The 26,853-nt window shown below is 40.8% G+C and overlaps 1 protein-coding gene across 1 annotated transcript in view; it reads right to left on the bottom strand.

Annotated features, from left to right (window-relative positions):
* Window positions 1–26,853, bottom strand: part of nrg2b (neuregulin 2b) — a 79,405-nt gene that overhangs the window by 37,825 nt on the left and 14,727 nt on the right. The window contains exons 2-3 of the mRNA XM_053631066.1: window positions 5,767–5,929; window positions 2,583–2,701 (exon numbers count right to left, since the gene is read on the bottom strand). Of these exons, the coding sequence (XP_053487041.1) occupies window positions 2,583–2,701; window positions 5,767–5,929 (282 nt within the window). The remainder of the gene's footprint in view (window positions 1–2,582; window positions 2,702–5,766; window positions 5,930–26,853) is intronic.

Here is a 26,853-nt window from a genome sequence, read left to right as displayed (position 1 = left end):
CAGTTCCCACATAGAAATTCTAGAACATTATTTTTTTTTTTACATTTATTTTAACTTAATTTTGTAAGTCGGGATTGTCAACCTTTGAATTATTTAAATAAGAAATATTAATAAGTTAAATAAATTATAGACAGCACATTAAAACACACACCAAACAGTTTTTAGATAGAGGACGTAATCTCTTAGTTGAAAAAGTTAATACAGAAGAGCCAAACATAAAAAAAATGAAACTGCAAAAATTTTTACGACTCTAGGGGGCCACAAAGGGATGCACCCTACACAAGGGGGACTTCACGCTGAAAAAGTTTAAGAACTACTGGTCTACAGCATCAAGTGTGATAGCATCTCTACTTAATTTTATTTGAGGCTATGGCGTTAATAATGTTGGCCTGCTCCACCAACATCTTTGTTCAGGAGCCACTGCTGGCAGAAACTATTTCTTCTTAACAAATATCTGTGAATGACAAACAGAATCAAATTGTTACAAAAATATCCCTCTTGTAAAAGTGTCATTTCCTTTTTTCATCTCTTTGGGTTAACATCATTATGTCTATTATTTATAGATCTTTTCTTTTCTTTTATTTAATTATAACATTAAGTCACATTAGATGTAGTTTCTGTCGAAAATTTTATGTAGAAAAACCACTTGTCATTGGTGATGCCATTGAATGTATGGTGCAACAAGCAAGTACTACATAGTTACACCAACATTTGTGGAATTTCATTAAACATTTAAAATAAAGTAAAAGTGAAAGATTTCTGTAGTTACCACTGAGTTAATGTGGAATTTTCCACCACAGATAGATATTTGGACTTTTCCAGTGTAGGACAATTGGATCTTCTATGGTTTGAAACCACTTTGAAATAGTTTTACAATTTAACCATTGGTGAAAAGACTACTTAAGAACCATAAGCTGTATACTGTGATAGAGTATGATAACAGAGAAATGATGGCTCAGTGGCTAAAGCTTTGGGCTACTTATCCAAAGCTTGTGAGTTTAAATTCTAGCACTACTAATCTGCCACATTTGGGTTGTATCCTGTACATGCATCAGCTAAATTAGCAAATGGAAACATGTAGCCTAGCGGATTCCTTAGTGGACTAGTGGCTAGCATGTGGTGCTCTCACCACTGTGGCCTGGGTTTGATTCTCAGTCAGCCCCGGCCGCTGGACGGTTGCATAAGCCAGTACTAGGTTCCAAGCTCAGAAAATGGGGAGGGTTGCATCAGGAAGGGCATCTGGCATAAAACTTGTGCCAGAATAAAATATGCGGATGGGTGATCCGCTGTGGCGACCCTGAACAGGAGCAGCCAAAAAAGGGTTGGGGAAAATATGTAGCCTAGCCAGGTAGGGTGATGAAAGCTTTTTAACCTGCAATCTGGCTAAATGTAATTTGTTAGTGATAGCATACTTAACCACTTTAGTTAATTTTTGTGTCTAACAGACTGTTGTCTTGTCTGAATTTATTACAATATAATGCACTATTTTTTTTTACAACACTTTGTAGTGTAGTGTAGTTAATCATTGTGCACCGTAAATCAAGTATACAATCGATGCACACTACTTCGTTAAGTATAACAGCAGTGCAATTTCTTTTAGTCAGAAATACATTTACACAAGCACATCCAAATTCGTATATAAATGTAAGAAATATTTTTAATGACCACTTAAACTAACAGATACTTGTTATTGGTGTATACAGAAAATTAATTGCAATGCTTCTTTAGATTCAGTGGTTTCAGTTTGGTTCATTTCAGATAAGTAACGCGACAAAAATTCATGATACAGTGTTATGAGGGTTCGTCCTTCTCTCTCCTGAATTCTCCTTTAGGGCTGCCATATACAGTTCTCTATACAGAACAGGCAGTATACAGTAGTAAATAATGAAGGAGCGAGTGAGTGAGGGAGTGATTTCAGACATTGCATATGTTGATACAGTCTGGCCCCGAGCAGGGTGTCGCCTCAAATCTGAAACGCAACTGATTCATTCCATGCAACATCCAAGTTTGTTTTTGCGGCACTTTGACATAATTGGATATTGGCTCTACCATACTGCTTCAGCTCTAAGCTGAGTGACTGGCAAAACATTGCCAATGCTCACCAGCCAAACAAAAAATCTGTCAGAAAGGCAGAAATGAAAGGCAGAATATTGTGTGACAAATCCGCTAGACAGCAACCCATTTCCCATCTCTCTCTTCTTCCTCCTTTATTTTGACATTCATCTTCAGTGCCTGCTCAGCTTACAGAGCACCCGACACAATGTCACGTCCACATTTTTTGTCTTGTCAGCCTACATTTCCCACAGTTCTGTTCTCAGGCTATTTCTCTGCAGCAGAAGGAAGAGTCCTTGTGCTATACCTGGCATCCTTCAATCTCTACCGATCTATGACTTGAGAAGCATATGTTCTAACCAGCAAGTCACAGGCAGACGTTTCACAAAGCCTCAGGGCTTCATTGCTGATGGACAATAACCCACAAAGCTAGCACTAATCTATCAGCACTGGATTGGTGCTACAAAAACAGTCCACAACCCCAAATAACACTTGAATTAGTCAAGTAGGGAGAAGGGTTCTGCTCTTACTGCTTTGGACGTTGATGTAGCTGGTGGAGTTATCCTTGCCCACCGGGTTTTCGGCCACGCAGGTGTAGTTCCCAGAATCCTCCAGTCTCGCTCGGCTAATCTGGACCTTTGAGTTTTTCCTGTGTAAGAGGAGCACAAGTGAGGAAAGAGAACAAAGCATGCCAGTGAATGTTTTTAGGTGACCTAATTATCTCATGATGCACCCCTTCCCTCAACCCAACATCCTACCATATTTCTCCAGATTTCACCACTTTTATAAATACACTACAAGTCATAGGTCTGGAAGAAAAGCAAGTCATTTTTAAAAAAATGTTTTATGGAGGGTCCTGTAGCTCAGTGGGGATTGTTGATGCCTCACAGTTCAATCCACACACTCCTAAAATGCCCATAAATTTTTAGTCACTGAGCCTGCATGCTAATCTGGCTAGCAAGCAAACACAGCTAATTTTAGTGATATACAAAACCTTTGTTGTTTTGTTATTTTTTAATAGGCCACTGTTAATTAAATGGCTGAGAGTATGAAAATATGTTGGGAGCTCTGACTATTCTCAAGTGATCATGCCAATGTCCTATTCCCTATACAACTATGCTCTGAAGTTTTCTCCCTTTTAGGTGTGAAAAGCAAACAGCAAAGACTTCCCAAGACATTTTCCGGTTACATTTCACTTAGTATGAGCCAGGATGGTTATGTCTGATTAATCCAAATTACAAATGGTAGGTCCATAAACATGTATAACTGCAAATATTCAGCTTCATAAACGTGACTTTATATGACATTTATACCACAGTACAACTTTGACTGAATAAAACTGAATTTGACCTACACTGAAGTTCAGTTTGGTGTTTGTGCTTCCATTCTGAATTATAGTCAAAAATCTCAGGACATAAGTGTCCATCAAATAGTAACACTAATGACTGTTATGAAGGGCCTTTTGAAGTAACTGTTTTACAACACTTCACTTTGCTGTGACTATACAAATCGCTGCCATGACTACTTTGAAAATTGGACCACTAAAAATAAATCTCTTGCACTATGTATACAATGATCCCATTTCATTCTCACTTCATCAGCGTGTATGTGCATGTCAGAAATGCTGCTTCAGTAAGTACACACACACACACACACACACACACACATCCCAATACACATGCATCCTCATACAGTATATTACAAATGGGAGCAGTAATCAGGCAATCTTCTCTGATTCCTGTATAATCCTGAAGTCCAGGTGAGAAAAGGGAAAGAATTTATAGATTCACACCCCCGGATTTATGAACATAAAAGTACATATCATAAAATATCATAAAATAATTCTGAGCTCAGTTAGTAACTTAGTAGCCTTTGCTGTTTATTCTCAATAACCGTGGCATTTTCCACGACTCTGTGACTCCTGGAAGAGTGAAACTGTAAGTTACCACATGTACTGTATGTGTAATTGTGTATGTGTATAACACTTATTAAAGGAGATGAGACTGTTAAAAATGTTGAAAAATGAAAATAATAATAATAATAAGGACATTGATGTAAGGAAACCTTCACAGACTCTTAAATGCATTTGGCATGTGTGTGCACATGGCAAATTAATATCTAACTTTCATTATTTTGAGATATTTGTTTTTTGAAGATTGGGAGGAAACTGGTGAACCCGGAGGAAACAGGGGAGAACATGCAAAACACCCCACTGATGGTAACCCAAGCTCAGGATCAAACCGAGGAGTTGTGGGACAGCAACGCTACCCAATGCACCACCAACATAATTAGGAAAAACTGTAATAAAATTAATGGTTTTAGTTTGTCTTCAAATGGGGGAAGTTGATTTACACAAATGTAATCCAACCATTTGATTAATTAATTTCCACATGCAATTGCCATTTATGCAAGCTGGTGCTAATCAGCTTTCATGATTTATTGCAGGTGTTGCACTTTTTTATGTAAGCCCTAAGTAGCCATGCATTATTATTATTTTTCTTTCTAGTTTTCTCGTAATCTTGACTTAATTTTCTCGAGATCTCGACATAACAAAATTGTTGTCTCTCAGTGATTAACAACTTCCACATTAGTGTTTGACATTTGAAAAGGGGACACCCCCTGTCTCTTAATGTGAAGATAAAGTCTATCTCTACAGTGGGAAATTATTACATTCATGATGGAGATGGCAAAGACAAAAAATGGCAAAAAACACCAGTCCCATTCACAAGGCATGAGATTTTCTTGCTAAAATGACGTCATAAGAAATCGTCTTTTTGTCAAGATCACGAGAAAACAACTTTTGTTATGTTGAGATCATGAGAAAATTAAGTCACGATCATGAGAAAACAACATGTCAAGATTATGTGAAAATTAAGTCAAGATCATGAAAAAACAAGAAAGAAAAAAGAATAATGCATGGTCGTTTAGGCCTTCCATAGTTTACAAAGTTTTAGTAAATCATGAAATTACAGGAATGATAGACTACCTTTCCATGGAGCGAGAACTTCAGTTCACATTTAATTTTTATGTTCAGTCAGAAACAAAATAACAAATGAATATTTTTCATTAAATGTAGAAGAAAATGGATTTTTCAAAAATACGTCCTGGCTTAATTTCGGTTTAATTTCTAATTAACCTTCACATTACAGGTATAATTTTGTATATAAATATACAGGTATAAAATTCGATGAAATCCAGAGTCACTGCTATGGCCAGTGCTGAGTAAGAACTAGGACATGAGTCCTGAAGTATCCTCCAGTGTTCATTGGCTCCTTCTCGTACGGAAAATACCAAATGGCACAGTTCAAGGGGATGCTTGGGCATAGACTAGGAGCCACTGGCCCATATAATACTCTGCAAATCTGAAATATATTTAGAACATTTTTAAAGGACAGCTATGTCAGGAATCTACCTCCACTACAGGAGCATCTCAGTACATTTCTACTTTTTTTTTTTTTTTTTTTGCAGGCTGAGCAGAAAACTGTCCCATAACAACAGACCTGTGCTGCACTCCCCTGAATATCTATATTTACAAACTGGGGCAATCCAGTGAAGGAGTTGATAAAAAATGTATTTTTAATGCACCTGATACTAAGAATAGCTCCATATCTGTATGTGTGTAACTAAGTGCATTTTGATCTGTGTGTGCATCAATGCCTAAGTGTGCAAGTGAGTCTGTGTGTGTGTGCGTATCTGGTGTTGCATGTCTCTTACTTGTTGGTTTTGATTTTGACATCTTTGCTCTTGCGGAGTTCACTCCCATCTTTTAGCCAGCGAAAGGATGGGCTCAGGTTGCCCTGCACCTCGCACTTTAGGGTCACACGCTCACCTTCCCACACCCATTGAGAACGCATGGGCTTCAACTTTGGAGCTAATGCTATGGGGAGAGAGAGAGAGAGAGAGAGAGAGAGAGAGAGAGAGAGAGAGAAAGAAACAGAGAAACACAGAGAGAGAGACAGACAAACAGACAGACAAACAGACAGACAGATAGGGTGTAGATTTGGGTGGCGCAGGGAAACAGATGGTAGCGAAGGATGAAGTGAGACAGGCAGATTGATAGTAGAAAGAGATGTGTGTTGGAAGCATGTTGAAGGACAGACACATGAAACATGATGAAATAGTACATAGTAAATCAATTGAGAGATAAGAAGGGAGAGGAGAAAGAGAGAGAGAAAGAGAGTGAGAAAGGGAGAAAATACAAGAGAATATAAGAGATTAATGTGTTTGATGGAGTAATCCATCTGGAAGCATAACTCTGATAAAAAAACAAGAGCAGTAATTCTAAAAGAATATAAAAAAGTGATAAAACCACAGTATTCAGAAAAGATCATACTATTTAGTTAAAGTCAAACATATATGTATAGTGCAAATACACACATACAACGCTTGTCCATTTAGAAAGGCCTAGATTTGTAGACAAACTGTACTGCCTTACCACTGATACACTAGACATAATGAAGGATCTTCTGACACGTGAATTTGAAATATGTATGTTCTAACAACACCATGTTCACCAACACACAGGTTAAAAATATAGCAGCAGCTTAACATTTGTAAGTATAGTTACAGCATACTTTAGGAAACAGTTACTTTTTAGATGTCATACAATTGAGTCACTGACTAACATTACCATTATCTAGCTGAAACTAAAGCGCTCATGTCCCTCTTATAAAATACAGTTTTACACACACACACACACACACACACACACATGTGTGTGTATGTGTATGTGTGTGTGTGTATATATATATATATATATATATATATATATATATATATATATATATATGTATATATATATATATGTATATATGTATATATATATATATATATATATATATATATATATACACAGTATCTCACAAAAAAGTACACCCCTCACATTATTATAAATATTTGATTATATCTTTTCATGTGACAACACTGAAGAAATGACACTTTGCTACAATGTAAAGTAGTGAGTGTACAGCTTGTATAACAGTGTAAATTTGCTGTCCCCTCAAAATAACTCAACACACAGCCATTAATGTCTAAACCGCTGGCAACAAACGTGAGTACACAAAAGTGAAAATGTACAAATTGGGCCCAAAGTGTCAATATTTTGTGTGGCCACCCTCGTTTTATCAGCACTGCCTTAACCCTCTTGGGCATGGAGTTCACCAGATCTTCACAGGTTGCCACTGGAGTCCTCTTCCACTCCTCCATGACGACATCACAGAGCTGGTGGATGTTAGAGACCTTGTGTTCCTCCATCTTCCGTTTGAGGATGCCCCACAGATGCTCAATAGGGTTTAGGTCTGGAGACATGCTTGGCCAGTCCATCACCTTCACCCTCAGCTTCTTTAGCAAGGCAGTGGTCGTCTTGGAGGTGTGTTTGGGGTCGTTATCATGCTGGAATACTGCCCTGTGGCCAGTCTCTGCTTCAGTATGTCACAGTACATGTTGCCATTCATGGTTCCCTCAAGGAACTGTAGCTCCCCAGTGCCGGCAGCACGCATGCAGCCCCAGACCATGACACTCCTACCACCATGCTTGACTGTAGGCAAAACACACTTGTCTTTGTACTCCTCACCTGGTTGCCGCCACACACGCTTGACACCATCTGAACCAAATAAGTTTATCTTGGTCTCATCAGACCACAGGACATGGTTCCAATAATCCATGTCCTTAGTCTGCTTGTCTTCAGCAAACTGTTTGCAGGCTTTCTTGTGTATCATCTTTAGAACAGGCTTCCTTCTGGGATGACAGCCATGTAGACCAATTTGATGCAGTGTGCGGCGTATGGTCTGAGCACTGACAGGCTGACCTCCCACCCCTTCAACCTCTGCAGCAATGCTGGCAGCACTCATACGTCTATTTCCCAAAGACAACCTCTGGATATGACGCTGAGCACGTGCACTCAACTTCTTTGGTCGACCATGGCGAGACCTGTTCTGAATGGAACCTGTCCTGTTAAACCACTGTATGGTCTTGGCCACTGTGCTGCAGCTCAGTGTCAGGGTCTTGCCAATCTTCTTATAGCCTAGACCATCATTATGTAGAGCAACAATTCTTTTTTTCAGATCCTCAGAGAGTTCTTTGCAATGAGGTGCCATGTTGAACTTCCAGTGACCAGTATGAGGGAATGTGAGAGCGATGACACCAAATTTAACACACCTGCTCCCCATTCACACCTGAGACCTTGTAACACTAACAAGTCACATGACACCGGGGCAGGAAAATGACTAATTGGGCCCAATTTGGACATTTTCACTTAGGGGTGTACTCACTTTTGTTGCCAGCGGTTTAGACATTAATGGCTGTGTGTTGAGTTATTTTGAGGGGACAGCAAATTTACACTGTTATACAAGCTGTACACTCACTACTTTACATTGTAGCAAAGTGTCATTTCTTCAGTGTTATCACATGAAAAGATATAATCAAATATTTACAAAAATGTGACGGGTGTACTCACTTTTGTGAGATACTGTATATATACATGTGTCAAAATAAAATACAATGCCCTCCAATAAAATTCGCACTCTTGGTAAATATGAGCAAAGTCTTTTTTGTTTAACCTTTTGATCTTTTGTTTAAAAATTCACAAAAATACTCTGCTCTCATGGATATCAAACAATAGCAAATACAACACAGGTTTATATTAAAAAAAAAAACTTTCTTAAATATAAGTGTGTAACAATTATTGGCACCCCTATGAATTCATATGAGAAAAATATATTTGAAGTATATTCCCAATGATATTTTACCATTTTGTAGTACACCTGGGTGACTAGGAAGTTGAATTTGTTCAACCATGACTTCAACCCTGTTTCACAGGGGTATAAATATGAGGTAACACATAGGCCAAATTCCCTTAGTCATTCATAACAATGGGTTAGACCAAGGAATAATATAGCTGTGATGTGTGGCAAAAGGTTATTGAGCTTCACAAAATGGGAAGTGGCTATAAGAAAATAGCACAAACATTGAAAATGCCTATTTCCACTATCAGGGCAATAATTAAGAAGTTCCAGTCAAGTGGAAATGTTATGAATCAACCTGGAATTGGACGTGTGTCTATATTGTCTCAACGCACTGTGAAGAGGACGGTTCGAGTGGCCAAAAAATCTCCAAGGTTTACAGCTGGAGAACTGCAGAAGTTAGTTGCGTCTTGGGGTCAGAAAGTCTCCAAAACTACAATCTGAAGTCTCCTAAATCACCATTAGTTGTTTGGAAGGGTTTCAAGAAAAAAGCCTCTACTCTCATCCAAAAACATACTCAAGCGTCTTCAGTTTGCCAGACACTACTGGAACTTCAAATATGATCGGGTTCTATCGTCAGATGAAACCAAATAGAGCTTTTTGGAAATAAACACCAAAGGTGGTTTTGATACACAGCCATATGGAAGCCATATGGATAAGTACCTCATGCCCACGGTTAAATATGGTGGTGGCTCTTTAATATTTTGGGGTTGTTTTTCTGCCAGAGGACCTGGATATTTTGTTAGGATACATGGCATCATGGACTCTATCAAATATCAACAGATATTAAATGAAAACCTGACTGTCTCTACCAGAAATATTATAATGGTCCGTGGTTGGCTCTTCCAGCAGGACAGTGATCCAAAACATACATCAAATTCAACACAAAAATGGTTTACTGACCACAAATTCAAGGTCCTACCATGGCCATCCCAGTCCCCTGACTTAAAACCCGTAGAAAACCTGTGGGGTGAACTCAAGAGAAGCATCTACCAGCATGGACCTCGAAATTGAAAGGATCTGGAGAGATTCTGTATGGAAGAATGGTCTCAGATCCCTTGCCATGTATTCTCCAACCTCATCAGGTATGACAGGAGAAGACTCAGAGCTGTTATCTTGGCAAAGGGAGGTTTTTAACAGATTTTAAAATTTGTTTTTGATAAACCTGTGTTTTCTTTGCAGTTGTTTGATATCCATGAGAGCAGAGAATTTTTGTGAATTTGTTTAACAAAAGATCAAAAGGTTGAACAATAAAGACAAATTTTCACACCTTTCTTTGCTCATATTTACCACGGTTGCCAATATTACTGGAGGGCACTGTATATGTAGTTTATTATGACACATATCTCAGTTTCAGCATTTAGTGGTTGGAAGGGTTACATCAGGATTATTTTGAATTACATATCAAAATACATTTTGAGGTATATTTTCCATTGATGACTACAGTGATGCATTGAAAGAACCTTGTTCCTTAACATTCCTATCATAACGTTTATTTTCTCTGAAAGGAATAGCTTAGCACACAGATGTTCCTGCCTCAGGCTTTTCTTTACTGCAAAACTGTAAGAGCTGATGCACTGGGACCCAAGCAAGATATCACAGCTTTTCTCTTTGTCAACAACTCATCCACATCCCTCATTCGCTCTCACTAACACACTGGCACCTCTTTGTAATTTGGTATCATTTTATATTTTAACAAATCCTTCTAAATATGAAGTGATATCAATACAGCACAACCAATTAAACAGTGAATAGTCTGTCAATGAGCCCCTTGTTTGTGTCAGGTTTTTCCGGTGGATGTCAGTGTGTGAAGCAGCTATGAGACATTGCTTGAAAGAATGTATTCAGTAGCAGACTCGCTGGGACTGTCTTATGTGCATGTCAGTTCAACTGCAGCTGCATTTCAAATGTGGCTTACAAAAAAAGGAACGTTGATGGACTTTGTAACGTATGAGACAGAAAATAGAGTAGGATCTATAAAATATTAAACATCTATCATTGGCTATCGTTTTATGACAAAAATACATCTCTATGCACACTATATACCTTGAAATATTCTGTATAGTGGAGTGATTATGGTATAAATGTAAACGTAACGTGCTATGACTTAGTATTCAACAGATTAGCTTATACCAAATATGGACACAGCAGTTATTGCAGTAGCAGCAAAGAAAAGTGTATAATAGTGACAAGTGACAAGTAGCAAAATCAATCAAGGAGTCAATGCAGGAATGTGCAAATATTGCAATGGGAGTGGGATGGTGTTCAGTTCAGAGTGTGTATGTGTGTGTGTGTGTGTGTGTGTGTGTGTGTGTGTGTGTCAGTCAGTCCAGTCTCTGAGTATTGAGGAGTCTGATGGCTTGGGGGAAGAAGCTGTTACACAGTCTGGCAGTGAGGGCCCGAATGCTTCGGTACTTTTTTCCAGATGGCAGGAGGGTGAAGATTTTGTGTGAGGGGTGTGTGGGGTCATCCACAATGCAGGTGGCTTTGCAGATGCAGTGTGTGGTGTAAAGGTATATGTTGGAGAGAAGAGAGACCCCAATGATCTCTGCTGCAGGGTCTTGCAATCTGATAAGGTGCAATTTCCGAACCAGACAGTGATGCAGATGCTCAGGATGCTCTCAATAGTTCCTATGTAGAATGTTGAGAGGATGAGGGGTGGGAGATAAGGTTTTTCAGCCTTCTCAGAAAGTAGAGATGCTGCTGATCTTTCTGGGCTATGGAGCTGGTATTGAGGGACCAAGTGAGGTTTTCCATCAGGTGAACACCAAGGAATCTGGTGCTCTTGACGATTTCTACAGAGGAATCGTCGATGCTCAGTGGAGAGTGGTCGCTCCGTTCTCACCTGAAGTCAACAACCATTTCTTTTGTTTTGTCCACATTCAGAGACAGGTTGTTGGCTCTGCACCAGTCCGTTAGCCGTTGTACCTCCTCTTTGTATGCTGACTCATCGTTCTTGCTAATGAGACTCACCACAGTCATGTCATCAGCAAACTTGATGAAGTGATTGGAGCTGTGCATTGCTGCACAGCCATGAGTCAGCAGAGTGAACAGCAGTGGACTGAACACACAGCCCTGAGGGGCTCCCGTGCTCAGCGTGGTGGTGTTGGAGATGCTGTTCCCAATCCAGACTGACTGAGGTCTCCCAGTCAGGAAGTCCAGGATCCAGTTGCAGATGGAGGTGTTCAGGCCCAGTAGGTTCAGATTTCCACTCAGGTGCTGAGGAATGATTTGTGTTGAACAACATTCTAACATAGGTGTCCTTTTTGTCCAGGTGGGTGAGGGCCAGATGTAGGGTGGTGGTGATGGCATCATACCTTGAGCGGTTGGGGCGATACATGAACTGCAGTGGGTCCAGTGAGCGGGGCAAGAAGGATCTTGATGTGCCTCATGACTAGCCTCTTGAAGCACTTCATGATGATGGATGTGAGTGCAACAGTCATTGAAGCAGGACACTGAAGACTTCTTCGGCACAGGGACAATGGTGGTGTCCTTGAAGCATGTTGGAACAGGATGCTGCTCAGGGAGAAGTTGAAGAACAACAAAAGAACAAATGAGAACATCTGCCAGCTGATCTCCACATTCTCTGCGCACTCTGCCAGGAATGTTTTCTGGTCCAGCAGCCTTCTGTGAGTTGACTCTGCATAGAGTTTTCCTCACATCAGCCATGGTTAGACATAGCACCTGGTCACTGGAAGGAAGGGTGGTCTTCCTTGCCGCCAGATCATTCTGCACCTCAAACCGAGTATAGACGTGATTCAGCGCATCTGGAAGGGAGGTATCACTGTCACAGGTGGGTGATGTCCTGTAGTAGCTAATGGCCTGAATGCCATGCCAAATGTGTGTCAGCACTATCCATTTGCTTCTCTGATGGCTCAGGACAGTTTGGCCCTCGCTGTTCTTAGGACTGCCTTGTCACCTGCCCTGAAGGCGGAGTCTCGGGTCCTCAGCAGTGCATGCACCTCCGCAGTCATCCACATCTTCTGGTTGTAGCGTGTAGTGATTGTCTTGGAGACATTGATGTCATCAATGCACTTACTGATGTAGCTGGTCACTAACAAAGGTCCATGTAATGCTCTCCTGATTGAATTGAGAGGTAGAGGACAGTCAGAAGGGCAGTAAAAGCAATTGCAGAAGCAGTTTACAGAAGGCTTCGGCATGGGAAGAATTTGCAGAGCCCATGGAAACAGATATCTTGGTGGCTACAATGATGTTCTGGAAACCTGTCCCCCACCTCAGGAGGGGGTGATGAGAACATGCACAAGCTCTGCTGAACAAGTGTTGGGAGTAGTGACCTCTACTGAAGATACTGTTGAGATATTGTAGAAGCACTTTGACAAACCAGTGGATAAACCCTTCCCTAAGGAATCAGTACCAGGAATCTCTGGTGTTTTAGAGTCCATATCTGAGGCTGAGGTTACTAAGGTAGTTACAATCCTTTACATTGAGAAGGCTGCAGGCGTGGATGAGAGGTTGAAAGCACTGTACATGCTTGGGGTTGTGTGGTTAACACACCTCTTCAATACTGTATGGAGATCTGGGGTACTGCCTTTCTACTGGCAATTTGAGATGGTGATCCCTATTTTTTTAAAAAAGGGGATGGACAGAAGGTGTGTTCCAATTATAGGAGAATTATAATTAAACCTCTTAGGGAAAGTTACAGGGATGTAACATTTGTTATTTGCAGATGTTGTTGTTCTCTTGGCACCATTCACAACAGTAGACATCTGACACATCCATCAGCAATTTGCTGCTGAGAATGAGCATCTGGGATGAAAATCAGAACCTCCAAGACAAAGGCCGTGGTTCATTCCAGGAAAAGAGTGGGAGTTTCCCTTCAGGTGAGAGGCCAGACCTTTCCCCTGGAGATGAAGTTTAAGTACCTTGGGATCTTATTTATGGGTGAAGGAAAAAGAGTGGGAGATTAACAAATGGATTGCATTAGCACTGTTACAGTCGATGTACCAGTCTGTGGCGGTGAAGCAGGAGCTTTCTGTTTACCAGTCAATCTATATCCCTATCCTTACCTATGGTCATGAGCTGAGGGTAGTGACAGAAAGAATGAGGTTGCAAGTACAGTTGGTGAAAATAAGGTTTTCAAAACAGGATTGCTGGGCTCACTCTCCATCATAGGATGAAGAGCTTGGAAATTCAGAGAGAGCCTTGGAGGAGTCATGTGAGGTGGTTTGGGCACCTTACAAGAATGCCCCTTGGACAGCTCCCAGTAGAGCTGGATCAGGCACATCCCATGGGACTGGGGAGATTATATATCACAGTTGGCTTTGGACATCCTGGGGATCAACCAGGAAGAGCTAGGCTCTTTGGTACTTTTTGTTTTCAAGTAAACAATCCCCCCCAACACCCACACACCCACATCCACACCCACACCCACTCACACACACACACACACCTCAAGCTCACACACATCAAGCTCCTGATCATCTCCTGCTGCTCTACCCAGTAATTTTACCCAGCGTAATGAGCTGAATGGGCTTCACATCCCCTTAATGAGCAGACCCAAAATAATTAACTACTGTAAGAGCTAAACAAGAGGGAAAAATGTGTTCTCGTCCCCACCATTAAAAAAAAGTTTTAGAAATTCCTTTTCACTTGAATTCCAAACATTGCTAATATTACTTTTCTTTATTTTTTATTATTGTTTAATTAAACTTTATTTTCTATCTTCTTTTGTATTAGTTCCCTGTGTAGCTTATGTTTCTATAAAATGCTATGTATTTCTGTTCTTAATACAATTCAAGTCCCTTGAAAATGCTTTGGATAGTTAAGGGTTATAGACTCCCAAAATGGCTTCACTTGCAACCTTCTTTGAAAGGTTAATAATCAAACTATATTTCATGGACAGACATTCTCATCACAATGGGTATGTGTGTTGGTGTGTATATGGGTATGTGTACTTCACTGAAGTGTGTGTGCCCTTGAAAGGAGTGTGTATTGCTGTGAACCTGCAGCACACTGCAGTTGTGCATGAGGGCTTTCGCTCAAATCAGCATTTTCTGACAGTTGTATCACTCTCACTAAAGAGGGGGGATGGGGAGAGAGAAAAAGAGTTTGAAGGTATAGAACGTCATGCACCACCTCTTTGAGACATCCACCACCCTTCACCCACACCTACACACACTCTTGAGAGTACATACACACACATGTACAGTATATAATTATACATACCAGGGGCTAACATTACAATGACAATTAGAGAATAAACATGCAAAATAAGCAGATTCTGTCCTTGGGCTGCCAATCAGAACTAATGCAAAGCTTGGCACGCATGTCTCGTAGCATGTACAGCTCGAGTCAGCTCACCAGTAACTACAATAACATCGCAGTGAAGCTCAATCCACTCAACCTGGCTGGCCTTTCAGACAGAAATGCACATGCTTACTTGCTTGAGGTAGCCCATCATGTGTGATGATGACTTCTGTTGTCCTTAACAGTGAGTTCTTTAATGACTGATTATATCAATTCTGGAACCACACGTGTTATTGCAAATGAAGCATATGTAAGTTTTGCATCAATTATGTTTTTATTTTTGTTCTGGCTGACCACTCCTGTTCTAGCTTGCGTGTCCCATCTAGGCCCAGACATCATGATAAGCAGTATTCGCCAGGTTCTCAGGCTTAATCTTGCACAACCTTAGTAAAGCCTTTAATTTTATTTCACTGTTGTGTACACCAAGATACTTCCATAATGTGCTTATATGGAAGCTCTCTAAAAATTGCCCTCTGTAGGTGACCCACACTATAGAATAGAGTGGGGACACAGACAGCCTGATAGACAGGATTCTTGGTGTGCAAAAGGTTCTTCCAAAAATTGGCTGATGCTTTTCTGTGTCAGATTTCAAGGTCCTTGCTGCAGTTCTCAGAGCTGTCATTGCCCAGATACTGGAATGAAGGAACAGCTTTGAGTACCTGAAGGCAGGCAGGGTGATTTGGGTTTTGTAACTCCACTGACACATCACTTCTGTTCTTTACCTTCCAAGATAACATGAGTCAACTTTCTACGTAGAACTGGTGAAAGATAGTGACAAATTTGCTCGGGAAAGCATACTTGAGAGGCATTTCCTCAGTGTAAAAGGCCTTGGAGTGGTCGACAAAGGCTATAAACAGATCTTGGTGTTGGTCTCAGCACTTTTCCAAATTTCCATGCTCTGAAAATGTCAATTGTGCTACTGGTTTGTGAGCTGCTAAAACCTCAACAAAGGTTGGTACTTGGTTGTGGTTGTTAAAAAAATACTCCAACAGTTTGTCTGGAATGATGGGGTCTGCATGATGCATGACCTTCTCAGTCCACCTTAACAAGATCCTTTGGTCTTTCAGAAGTGTAAGACCACATGCAAGGGAGTGATAGAATAGTTTTTATGGTGAAATAGGATCTTTATCATGTCATAAAAGTTTTAAATAAAAGCACATTCTTTTTTATCTCCACTAGATGCAACGTCCTTAGCCAAATGTAGTTCAGACTCTTCCTGCACGTGTTTACATAGGGGATGCGTTCATGTATTTGTTCTTTATTTTGTCTTATTCCATTTGTAATAAGACAAAATGGCCAACACCATCTGCACCAAGTACCCTATTCCATGTTTTGTTTTTCTAGCACAACCCAGGACTGATGTCACCAGGCAAGAGGATTTTATTACTCTCGGGACTCCAGCAAGCAGCCCCAACCAACAGTTGATAGAAATGATTTTTAGCTTGGTTTTCAGATGCCATTTTTAGTGCAGAGGCACAGAGAAGAGTAGCAGAGTGCTCATTGGCAAGGGTGATATGGAAAGATATTAGCCTTTCACTTATTCCAACAGATGGCTCTGTCAGTCTTGGAAGAACCATGCTATTGACTACCACTTCCATGCTACACTGATGGTGAAAAAAGGCATAATCTTTCCACAACAAGGTGTAGCTCATTCCTTCCTCATTTAGTAATCCTTCATCCAAGCGTCTAGTCTCACTCAGGGCAGCAATATCAATGTTACAGTGCCTCAGTTCTGTTATAATCAGTGCTGTTCTGTTATGGAGTCTATCATAGAAGGAGCAATAGGAGTCCAGTCGATACCATGTACTGTATATCCCAACAATTTTCTTTTTATTTCAATTGCAGGATGGAATTCCATCATAAATGTGGCAACCTATGCAGGCTTAATATGTGTGGGCATGTCTACGCCACCTTTTCTTGGCCCTTCACACTTTTGCTGTGAGCAGTGTGAAAAATGACTGAATAATCTATTGATAAGCTTTATCAACCACATCAATCAACCAAACAATGCCTCCTCTGCAACACACAATGCTCAGAAGTCAAATAAAATATTTGCCATTTCCTATTTAAGTTGAGTTAAGTAAAGTCAGAACACTTTTTTAATGTTCTCCTTATATTCTGGCAAATGTCAAGAATGTTTTTGCAACGAGAGAAAAACAAAACATTTGAACCCCCAACATCTAACCAATCTGGACAAGGAGCTTTGAAATTAACATTGAAAGAAGGGGCTGCATTTGTTAGTGCAGCTGATTGTCACCACTCAAAATTTGACCGCATCCAAAACCATTTTAAAGGAGAAACAATGTCAATGTTGCGACAGAATCTAGATATAAAACACAGAAGCTCTTCCAATGCCAATATAGATGTTATGCCAGCTTCATTTTTCAACATCACGAAAACTTTTCACCTTGTCTGAGAAGGTAAGTGATGAGGCTTACACTCTGTCTGGTAGCTGTCATTCACCCAATGAGGAATAACAAAAGGACACATCCAGGTCACATTAGATTAGGTTAATAGTTCTTGAGAAACAAGGCTGGGATTAAAATGCAAGTCTTTAATGTCAGTGCTTGGTTAGAGCACCTCCTTTGTCTGGTCTTTTCTCTCTCCTCTTTCTCTCTCAAACTGTGACTGCACTGCTTGGCAGTTGCACTTCAACAGAGTGACGCATACTTCCACATCTCCCACACAACGATAAACGAATGTGTGTTCGTTTTCTCTTCTCTCCCTGCAACGGATTATCTTTCTTCCCTCGCTCCTTCCTTTTCTCTTTCCCTTGCATCTCTCCTCTCCTGCTGTCTCTGCTGCTGTGGTTTGTCATGCTGAGGTGGGATTATGGAGCGTGGCAGAGAAGACAGTGTGTGTGTGTGTGTGAGAGAGAGAGAGAGAGAGAAAGAGAGAGAGAGAAGAGAGAGAGGGAGAGAGGGAAAGAACGATGCGGAACGCTTCAGCACTGCAGGAGAATCCAACCCCTCATACAGCAGAGGGGGGTGGGGGGGAGCTAAAAAGATGAGAGGGAAGTAGTGAGGGAGGAAGGATGGCTGGAAAGCTTGTCACAGTCATGGACTTAACTAGTCATGGAGGAGAAGCCGGATGAGTAATATTACAGCTCTAGAGAGGAGCACACAAGGAAATGAACGACAGAGAGGAATGGACAGAGAGGAAAAGAGAGAGAAATACAGGAAGGTGACTAAATGAAGACAGAATTCATGGGAATATTTGGGGGTGGGGGGTAATTACAGTGAATGTAAAAGAGGATGTTAAGCCTACAGGACACTGGGGAACATATCTACTAATTTTTTTTCTTGTGGTAAAATATGACTGTCATTATTCAGTTAGTCTTCCAAGCCAAAATCTGGTATGTTTTATCAACAAAAAAAAAAAGTCACCTACTTTCATAAAAGAAACAGTCTGACTGACATGACAGATGACAAACCACACAGACCTTTTCCTGAAGCCTGTTGGCAAATAAGCTCATTGTGTCACAGGGTACAAAAGTTGTGAATGTGCTAGAATATTCAACAACAGACATTGCCACAAAGCAGCTTTTTTTTTCTCCAGATTCCAGATGGGCAAGACAGAGATGACAATGGCAAGTAAAAACTCCTTAAGATCACATGAAGACAAAACCTGAGAAACCTCTTTAGTAAGTGTGTGTGAAAGGATGTTCCATATAAACATATTGTCAATAAGGGTCCTGTGATGAGCACAGGTCAATTTTTCTGATTACAGAAACAGTTTTTAAAAGGTACAAAGGTCTACAGTATTTATGTGAGATTATAGACTGTACACACATGGAATGCCTAGCATTTGAGGCCAACACTATGCTTTATTTAGCCAGTATGTAGGACTTTTATTGCCCAGACTAAGATCAAGATGGCAATCACTACTATTTTGCACTGTTGTTTCATTACATATGCATTTAGGAGAGTTTACTAACAATCATGATATTAAGCCACTTGTCTTCACAGCCCCCTCCTATTTTCCCTATTTTCCCCCCATGATTATGACAGTAATCTAGCTTGTGATATCTTCAGTATCTCACAAAAGTGAGTACACCCCTCACATTTTTGTAAATATTTGATCTTTTCATGTGACAACACTGAAGAAATGACACTTTGCTACAATGTAAAGTAGTGAGTGTACGGCTTGCATAACAGTATAAATTTGCTGTCCCCTCAAAATAACTCAACACACAGCCATTAATGTCTAAACCGCTGGCAACAAAAGTGAGTACACCCCTAAGTGAAAATGTCCAAATTGGGCCCAGTTAGCCATTTTCCTGCCCCGGTGTCATGTGACTTGTTAATGTTACAAGGTCTCAGGTGGGAATGGGGAGCAGATGTGTTAAATTTGGTGTCATCGCTCTCTCATGCCCTCAACTGGTCACTGGAAGTTCAACATGGCACCTCATGTCAAAGAACTCTCTGAGGATCTGAAAAAAAGAATTGTTGCTCTACATAAAGATGGCCTAGGCTATAAGAAGATTGCCAAGACCCTGACACTGAGCTGCAGCACGGTGGCCAAGACCATACAACGGTTTAATAGGACAGGTTCCACTCAGAACAGGCCTCGCCATGGTTGACCAAAGAAGTTGAGTGCATGTGCTCAGCGTCATATCCAGAGGTTGTCTTTGGGAAATAGACGTATGAGTGCTGCCAGCATTGCTGCAGAGGTTGAAGGGGTGGGGGGGTCAGCCTGTCAGTGCTCAGACCAATATGCCGCACACTGCATCAAATTGGTCTGCATGGCTGTCGTCCCAGAAGGAAGCCTGTTCTAAAGATGATGCACAAGAAAGCCTGCAAACAGTTTGCTGAAGACAAGCAGATTAAGGACATGGATTATTGGAACCATGTCCTGTGGTCTGATGAGACCAAGATAAACTTATTTGGTTCAGATGGTGTCAAGCGTGTGTGGCGGCAACCAGGTGAGGAGTACAAAGACAAGTGTGTCTTGCCTACAGTCAAGCATGGTGGTAGGAGTGTCATGGTCTGGGGCTGCATGAGTGCTGCCGGCACTGGGGAGCTACAGTTCATTGAGGGAACCATGAATGCCAACATGTTCTGTGACATACTGAAGCAGAGCATGATCCCCTCCCTTCGGAGACCGGGCCGCAGGGCAGTACTCCAGCATGATAACGACCACTGCCTTGCTAAAGAAGCTGAGAGTGAAGGTGATGGACTGGCCAAGCATGTCTCCAGACCTAAACCCTATTGAGCATCTGTGGGGCATCCTCAAACGGAAGGTGGAGGAGCACAAGGTCTCTAACATCCACCAGCTCCGTGATGTTGTCATGGAGGAGTGGAAGAGGACTCCAGTAGCAACCTGTGAAGCTCTGGTGAACTCCATGCCCAAGAGGGTTAAGGCAGTGCTGATAAATAATGGTGGCCACACAAAATATTGACACTTTGGGCCCAATTTTGACATTTTCACTTAAGGGTGTACTCACTTTTGTTGCCAGTGATTTAGACATTAATGGCTGTGTGTTGAGTTATTTTGAGGGGACAGCAAATTTACACTGTTACACAAGCTGTACACTCACTACTTTACATTGTAGCAAAGTGTCATTTCTTCAGTGTTGTCATATGAAAAGATATAATCAAATATTTACAAAAATGTGACGGGTGTACTCACTTTTGTAAGATACTGTATATATATATATATATATATATATATATATATATATATATATATATATATATATATAAATTTTAAAAATCACTGTCTGCGTTATTTGCACATTCCAAACCGATGTCAGTACAGATGAGGTTGAAAAAAGGAAAAAATCTTACCACAATGCTTTACCATTCCTTTAGGGTTTTTTTTTTGTATAAGCAACCATGAAGAAAATGGGACCTGTAACCTGCTTTTTTCATACAGCCATCAAACAGTCTTACCAGTTTCAGTCTGCAGACCTGTTACAAAACAGGCCCATAATTTGATAACACACACAAATTTAATTTCCCTTGTGAAAGTAAGAACAAAATAGTCCAGGCTGCTGTCTCAGTGCTGTGTATGGCATCTCTAGGGGGGACAAAGCTACTGCAAACCTCCATGCTGTGTTTCTCACAGAAAAAAACAGGACTATAATATCAAACATTTTTAGAATGCATGCGAACACACATAGAAACACAACCACAGTCCAGAGAGTTTCTTTGCAAGTAAAAATGATAAGGGCTATACTTCAACATAGTTGAGGAAATTACTTCATTCCCATGCTGATGATTCAAAGTGGCACTATAGTGCTTTAAAAATTCATGAAAGGTTGTCAGATATATATAAACTATAGCAGAATTTATATCTGGTGGAAATTAGTGTGTGCATGTGTACTTGATAGAACATTGATCCAAGAATAGTACTTTCGGTGGGCATATGTCGCTACAGTGAATTTTTCTAAATTAGATGTGAAATCAGAGGTATCCAATTATGTTCTCAGTAGACTACTATAGTGGATGTATGTCAGCTGCAGAATGAACACTGGGCCTGAAGCATGTGACCTTCAGTGCTCTGTGCCTTACAAAAAGCTGGCCAAAACTAGACCACTGTAAAGGACAGAAGAACTGCAATAGGAAAATTTCTACAAAACTGTGATAGAAAAAAAAACATACAGCAGTTTATTTGGTACACCAATCTTGTACGTACACTTTGTACATAAAAGTTAGATAATTTATTGACTGTATCCCATCTGTCAGCCTGTGCTGAAAATGATCTGCTACCATAATAATATCTGATTTGATGTCAGGAACAGTCTGACAAGCCAACATATCCAACCCACAGCAGTCCTGTGGCCTGAAACAGATGAAGGGCTAGACGATGATTAACACACACTGTGAATGGAAAAGGATGAGCTATAATCATTACCTGTAGAGCCAAAACATGTGGAAATATTATGTATGTTTTTGTTTGTTTGTTTATTTTGAAGAGCAACATGGGAACAACACGACTGAGAAGTTAGTATGTACTTCAGCATGGATGCTGTACATTTGTGTCATATATCAAGGAGGGAATTCTGGACTTCATTTCCCAGCAGCCACTGCACCATATTATATCATTGTCACATGACCACCTGCACCTGTATCACATTTTTTGTTTAACAAGCACTCATATATATAGCCACTGTTTGCACTGCTTCCTCGTCTTACGTATTGTCTATCCATGCTTTTGTCCACGCATCGATGTTTAGATTTGCCACAGTATTTTGCCTTGTGTTATTGTGTCTATGTTTTTTGTCTGTTTATTAAATGTTTGAAGATCTGCGCTTGCTTCCGTATCCTTCTTTGTAACGTGACAGAATGTAAGACCTAAAACTCGGAAGAAGCAGATTAATCATGAAATACCTGGGCTTCACTCTACCACCTATGTTCGCGGAGAACTACGCTACACTACTCCAACAGGAGGAGGAGTACGAAGCTGCGCTACGTAAGCAGCAGGAGGACATGGAGGAGTCCGGGTACAAGTGGGAGCCTGTTGACTGGGCTTGTGCCATCTCCCACCCTCCCTTCCCTATTATAGATCTAGTCAGCGGAGAATGTAAGTCAGCCTCCCTGCTCGTCTGAGGATGCCGCTCGGCCTTTCGGATCAGCTGAGGACATCGCTCAGTCGCCCTGGTTGGCTGAGAACGTTGCTCCGTGTCCCAACATACCCAAGCGCTCCCCTCTGTTTGCCAACCCCGCGCGCATCGCCGCTGTGCTTGCCTGCTCCACTGAGGAACTCACCCTGCTTTTCTGCACCGCTGAGGGCATCGCTCGGCTTTACCGCTCCGCTGAGGAAGGCACTCCGCTTTTCTGCCCAGCTGAGGATGTCGCTCTGCCTTCCTGCTCGGCTGAGGACACCACTCAGGCTTCCTGCTCGGCTGAGGACACCACTCAGGCTTCCTGCTCGGCTGAGGACGTCGCTCTGCCTTCCTGCTTGGCTGAGGACGTCGCTCTGCCTACCTGCTCGGCTGAGGACGTTGTTCCACATTCCTGCTCAGCTGAGGATGTCGCTCTGCCTTCCTGCTCGGCTGAGGACGTCGCTCTGCCATCCTGCTCGGCTGAGGTTGTCGCTCTGCCGTCCTGCTTCGCTGAGGACGTGGCTCTGCCTCCATGTTCTGCTGAAGACGTCGTTCCTCTACTTGGCTGCGCGCCATATGTCAATCCCCCTTCCTGCTCCACGGAGGGCATCGTTTCCTGCTCGTGCTTCGTGGAGAGCATCGTTCCTCCCTTTAACCTTGCTGAGAACCTCGCTCCCCTCTATGGCCTCGCGGATATCTTGGAGCTTCCCTCGGGCCTCGCGGAGAACATCGCTCCCCTCTCCTGTGCTGCTGAGGAAGTTGTCCCGCTGTCCTGCCCCGCAGAGGACGTCGCTCTGCTTACCTGTTCCGCGGAGGACGCCGCTCTGCTTACCTGTTCCGCGGAGGACGCCGCTCTACTCACCTGTTCCGCTGAGGACGTTGCGTTGCTTTCTTGCTCCGCTGAGGACGCCGCTCAGTGTCCTGGCTCACCTGGGGACATTTTGCCCAGGAGGCCAGGACCGCCAGAGGGAGGGAGTGCATTTTCCTTTGGGGGGGTTCTGTCATATATCAAGGAGGGAACTCTGGACTTCATTTCCCAGCTGCCACTGCACCATATTACATCATTGTCACATGACCACCCGCACCTGTATCATGTTTTTTGTTTAACGAGCACTCATATATATATATATATATATATATATATATATATATATATATATATATATATATATATATATATATATATATAGATAGATAGATAGATAGATAGATAGATAGCCACTGTTTGCACTGCTTCCTCGTATTAAGTATTGTCTATCCATGCTTTTGTCCACGCGTCGATGTTTAGTTTTGCCACAGTATTTTGCCTTGTGTTATTGTGTCTATGTTTTTTGTCGTTTAATTATTAAATGTTTGAAGATCTGCACTTGCTACCGTCTCTGTACTTTGAATCGTGACAATTTGAAAAGGCTTTGCTCAACCCTCAATCGTCATCCTGTTTTCTAGAACAGCCTGAATTTAGGGATGACTAAATATTGCATGTCAGATAAAATATGTATTAGCCTGCAGTGCGCTGATTATGATGCACATACAATGCACAACCCACAAGCAAGAAACCCTAAATTAAAAATAAACAGAGTGGCACTATTGTGAAAGTCTTGGGGAGATTGTGAGCTTCTATCTTGATCATGCTTAAGAAAGTCCAGGAGAGACTAATTTGCTCTGCTCTCTGGGTGGGAAGGATTACATTCCTCTCTTTCATGTTAATCAGAGTGACACTAAACAGTAATAAGCACATGTGAGCTCATGTGTATTATGTTACATGTATGTTATCATCTCCTTTGTGTGTATTTAGCTGCACTGTCTCAAAAGAAGCATGTGTTAGTCTTTGCCCTTCTCAACTGGTAGCTTGGTGTGATAGGAGAAATCTAGCTAGTGGGTGGGAATTGGCAATGATTAATTTAGAAAAAAATGGGATTAAAATGATTTTTTTTTCCCACAAAAATTTTAAATCCTCCCTTAAAGGAAGAGTTTGTTTGTCATATAGTACTCTGTCAATGAGCACATTGCAATTTCTCCACCTGACTTTTGAAGAAAGGGATTAGGGCTGATTAGCAACTTTCCAGTTTAGGACAAAGTTTTTTTTTTTCTGGTCTGGAAAAATGTAAACAGAAATCGTAAAAATAAAGAAACTAGTGACATCCATTGCATGGGAATGTTGCTAAATTATATGATCACTATGGGTGTACCATCATTCCAATGTGCTTTTTAAAAGAAGCAGCACTTTTTGTTGAGTCTAAGAGAACAAGAACTAAAGAAAAAGGTTACATAATTATGTCATATAATGTAAGATAAGAAATCTGAGCAGACAGCAAATAAGTGAAATAACTACATAAATAAACTTAGAGAGCAGGGTTATGTCCTCCCAGGGATTAGTGGCCCATTTTTCTTTTTTATATATATATATATATATATATATATATATATATATATATATATATATATGTCACGTCTCCCATGCAGGTCAATTTTGTGCAATCTCTTTCTGACTGTAGACACATGCACTTTGACACCAACAGTTGGAAAACTTACTAGCAGATCCTGTGATGAAATTTTGGGGTTCTTGGAGATTTCTTTTTGCATCAGACGGTCTGCTCCTGGGCTGAATTTAGTGTGACGGCCATTTGAAATCTACGCCATTTGTAGATTATTTTCCTTACAGTGGATTGATGTATTTCAAATAATTTGGAGATCTTTTTAACATCTTTTGCCAGACTCATAGGCATCAACAACCTTTTTTCTGAAGGCCTTACAGAACTCTTCAGCTCTTGGCATGATGACATCACACACCTCAATAGCAAAGGGAAAACCAGTCACTAGATACGAGAGGGGTATAAATAAGACATTTTCCACCTGCACTCCCTAAGCAGGTTCTAATCACTGGCATGCAATCTTGAACACCTGATTCTAATATTATGGATTTGAAGGTGTGATAAATGTAAGGATGTACTTACTTTTTCCATGTGATTGATCTGTTTTTTGTTCATTTAAATTGTGAAAATGACTACAAAATGTCAGTTTTATGTGTCACTTTATAGTGTACTTATTTTTTCACACTTATGGGGTGTACTTATTTTTTCACATGACTGTACATGTGAATTAGTTATTTTCTTGCACCATAAAATCATGAAGTGTTAATATTGTGCTACATCAATATTAATTCCTGATTCAGAAAATATAATATTTGTACAGGTACATTTATATTTCTAAATGTCTATAGCTAGCCAGTGTTTGCCTGTTACCTGTTACTCGTATAAGCACTTTAGCAACACCAGCTGTGTTCCATCAGCTTGAAGCACTGCACAGGAAGGCAGTGTACATATGAGCCTTTTTGTATTTTTATAATAGAGCTCAATGTGCAGTTATTCACCAGTCGAGTCTCAAATGACTCGCTGTGTGTGGTTTCTCTCCTTGTAGCTGTGTGCATAGAGTTGCATCTGGATGTGCTTTTCCTTTCTTGCTTGTGTATTATTAAGGACCAGATACCAAAGTGAGAAACAAATAAAAGGAATAATTAATTATTAATAAGGTACACAATAAATGAAATGAATCTGTGTAAATAATAATAATAATAATAATAATAATAATAATAATAATAATAATAATAATAATAAATCAGTATCTGCAGGTATTATTTATTTTTGTTTTGCTTTATTTCAGCAATTAATTCATCCATTCATTAAACTAAAGACACCCTCTTTTCGAACTGCTGGTTATGCTGCATCACATACTCGGAGGAAAGTTCTATCTGCCCTCTTCCAAATTCATGAACTCACAGACACCCTTAACTGGCTTAACTGTAACTGACAGGGGAGAGAGAGTATGCCATCTCTCCCACCCAAAGAGCACAGGCAATTTTTGCTCTCTGTGTGCGACTCCTGGCTGCAGATAGTTGTGGCTTTGTTGGGATTCGAACTGCTCTGATCTCTGGACGATATGGTAAACGTTTTTCTCTTGCACCCCTCAGGAACCCTATAGTAATGATTTTTAATCCATGGACCCTGCTACATTTTTATTTAACTCTAAAATAATTGTTTAAATAATATTATTCCTTTTAGACAATTATAATAAATAATATTGGTTATCCAACCACCCATTTTCTGCACTGTTTATCCTACACAGGGTTGCAGGGACCCTGGAGCCTATCCCAGGGAACTTGGGGCACAGGGCAGGGTACACCCTGGATAGGATGCCAACCCATTGCAGTGCACATATTCACACAGTATGGACAATTTGGAAATGCCA

Source organism: Ictalurus furcatus, chromosome 8 (assembly GCF_023375685.1).
Source record: "Ictalurus furcatus strain D&B chromosome 8, Billie_1.0, whole genome shotgun sequence".
Taxonomy (NCBI): Eukaryota; Metazoa; Chordata; class Actinopteri; order Siluriformes; family Ictaluridae; genus Ictalurus; species Ictalurus furcatus.
This window is presented reverse-complemented; position numbering and strand designations above follow the sequence as displayed.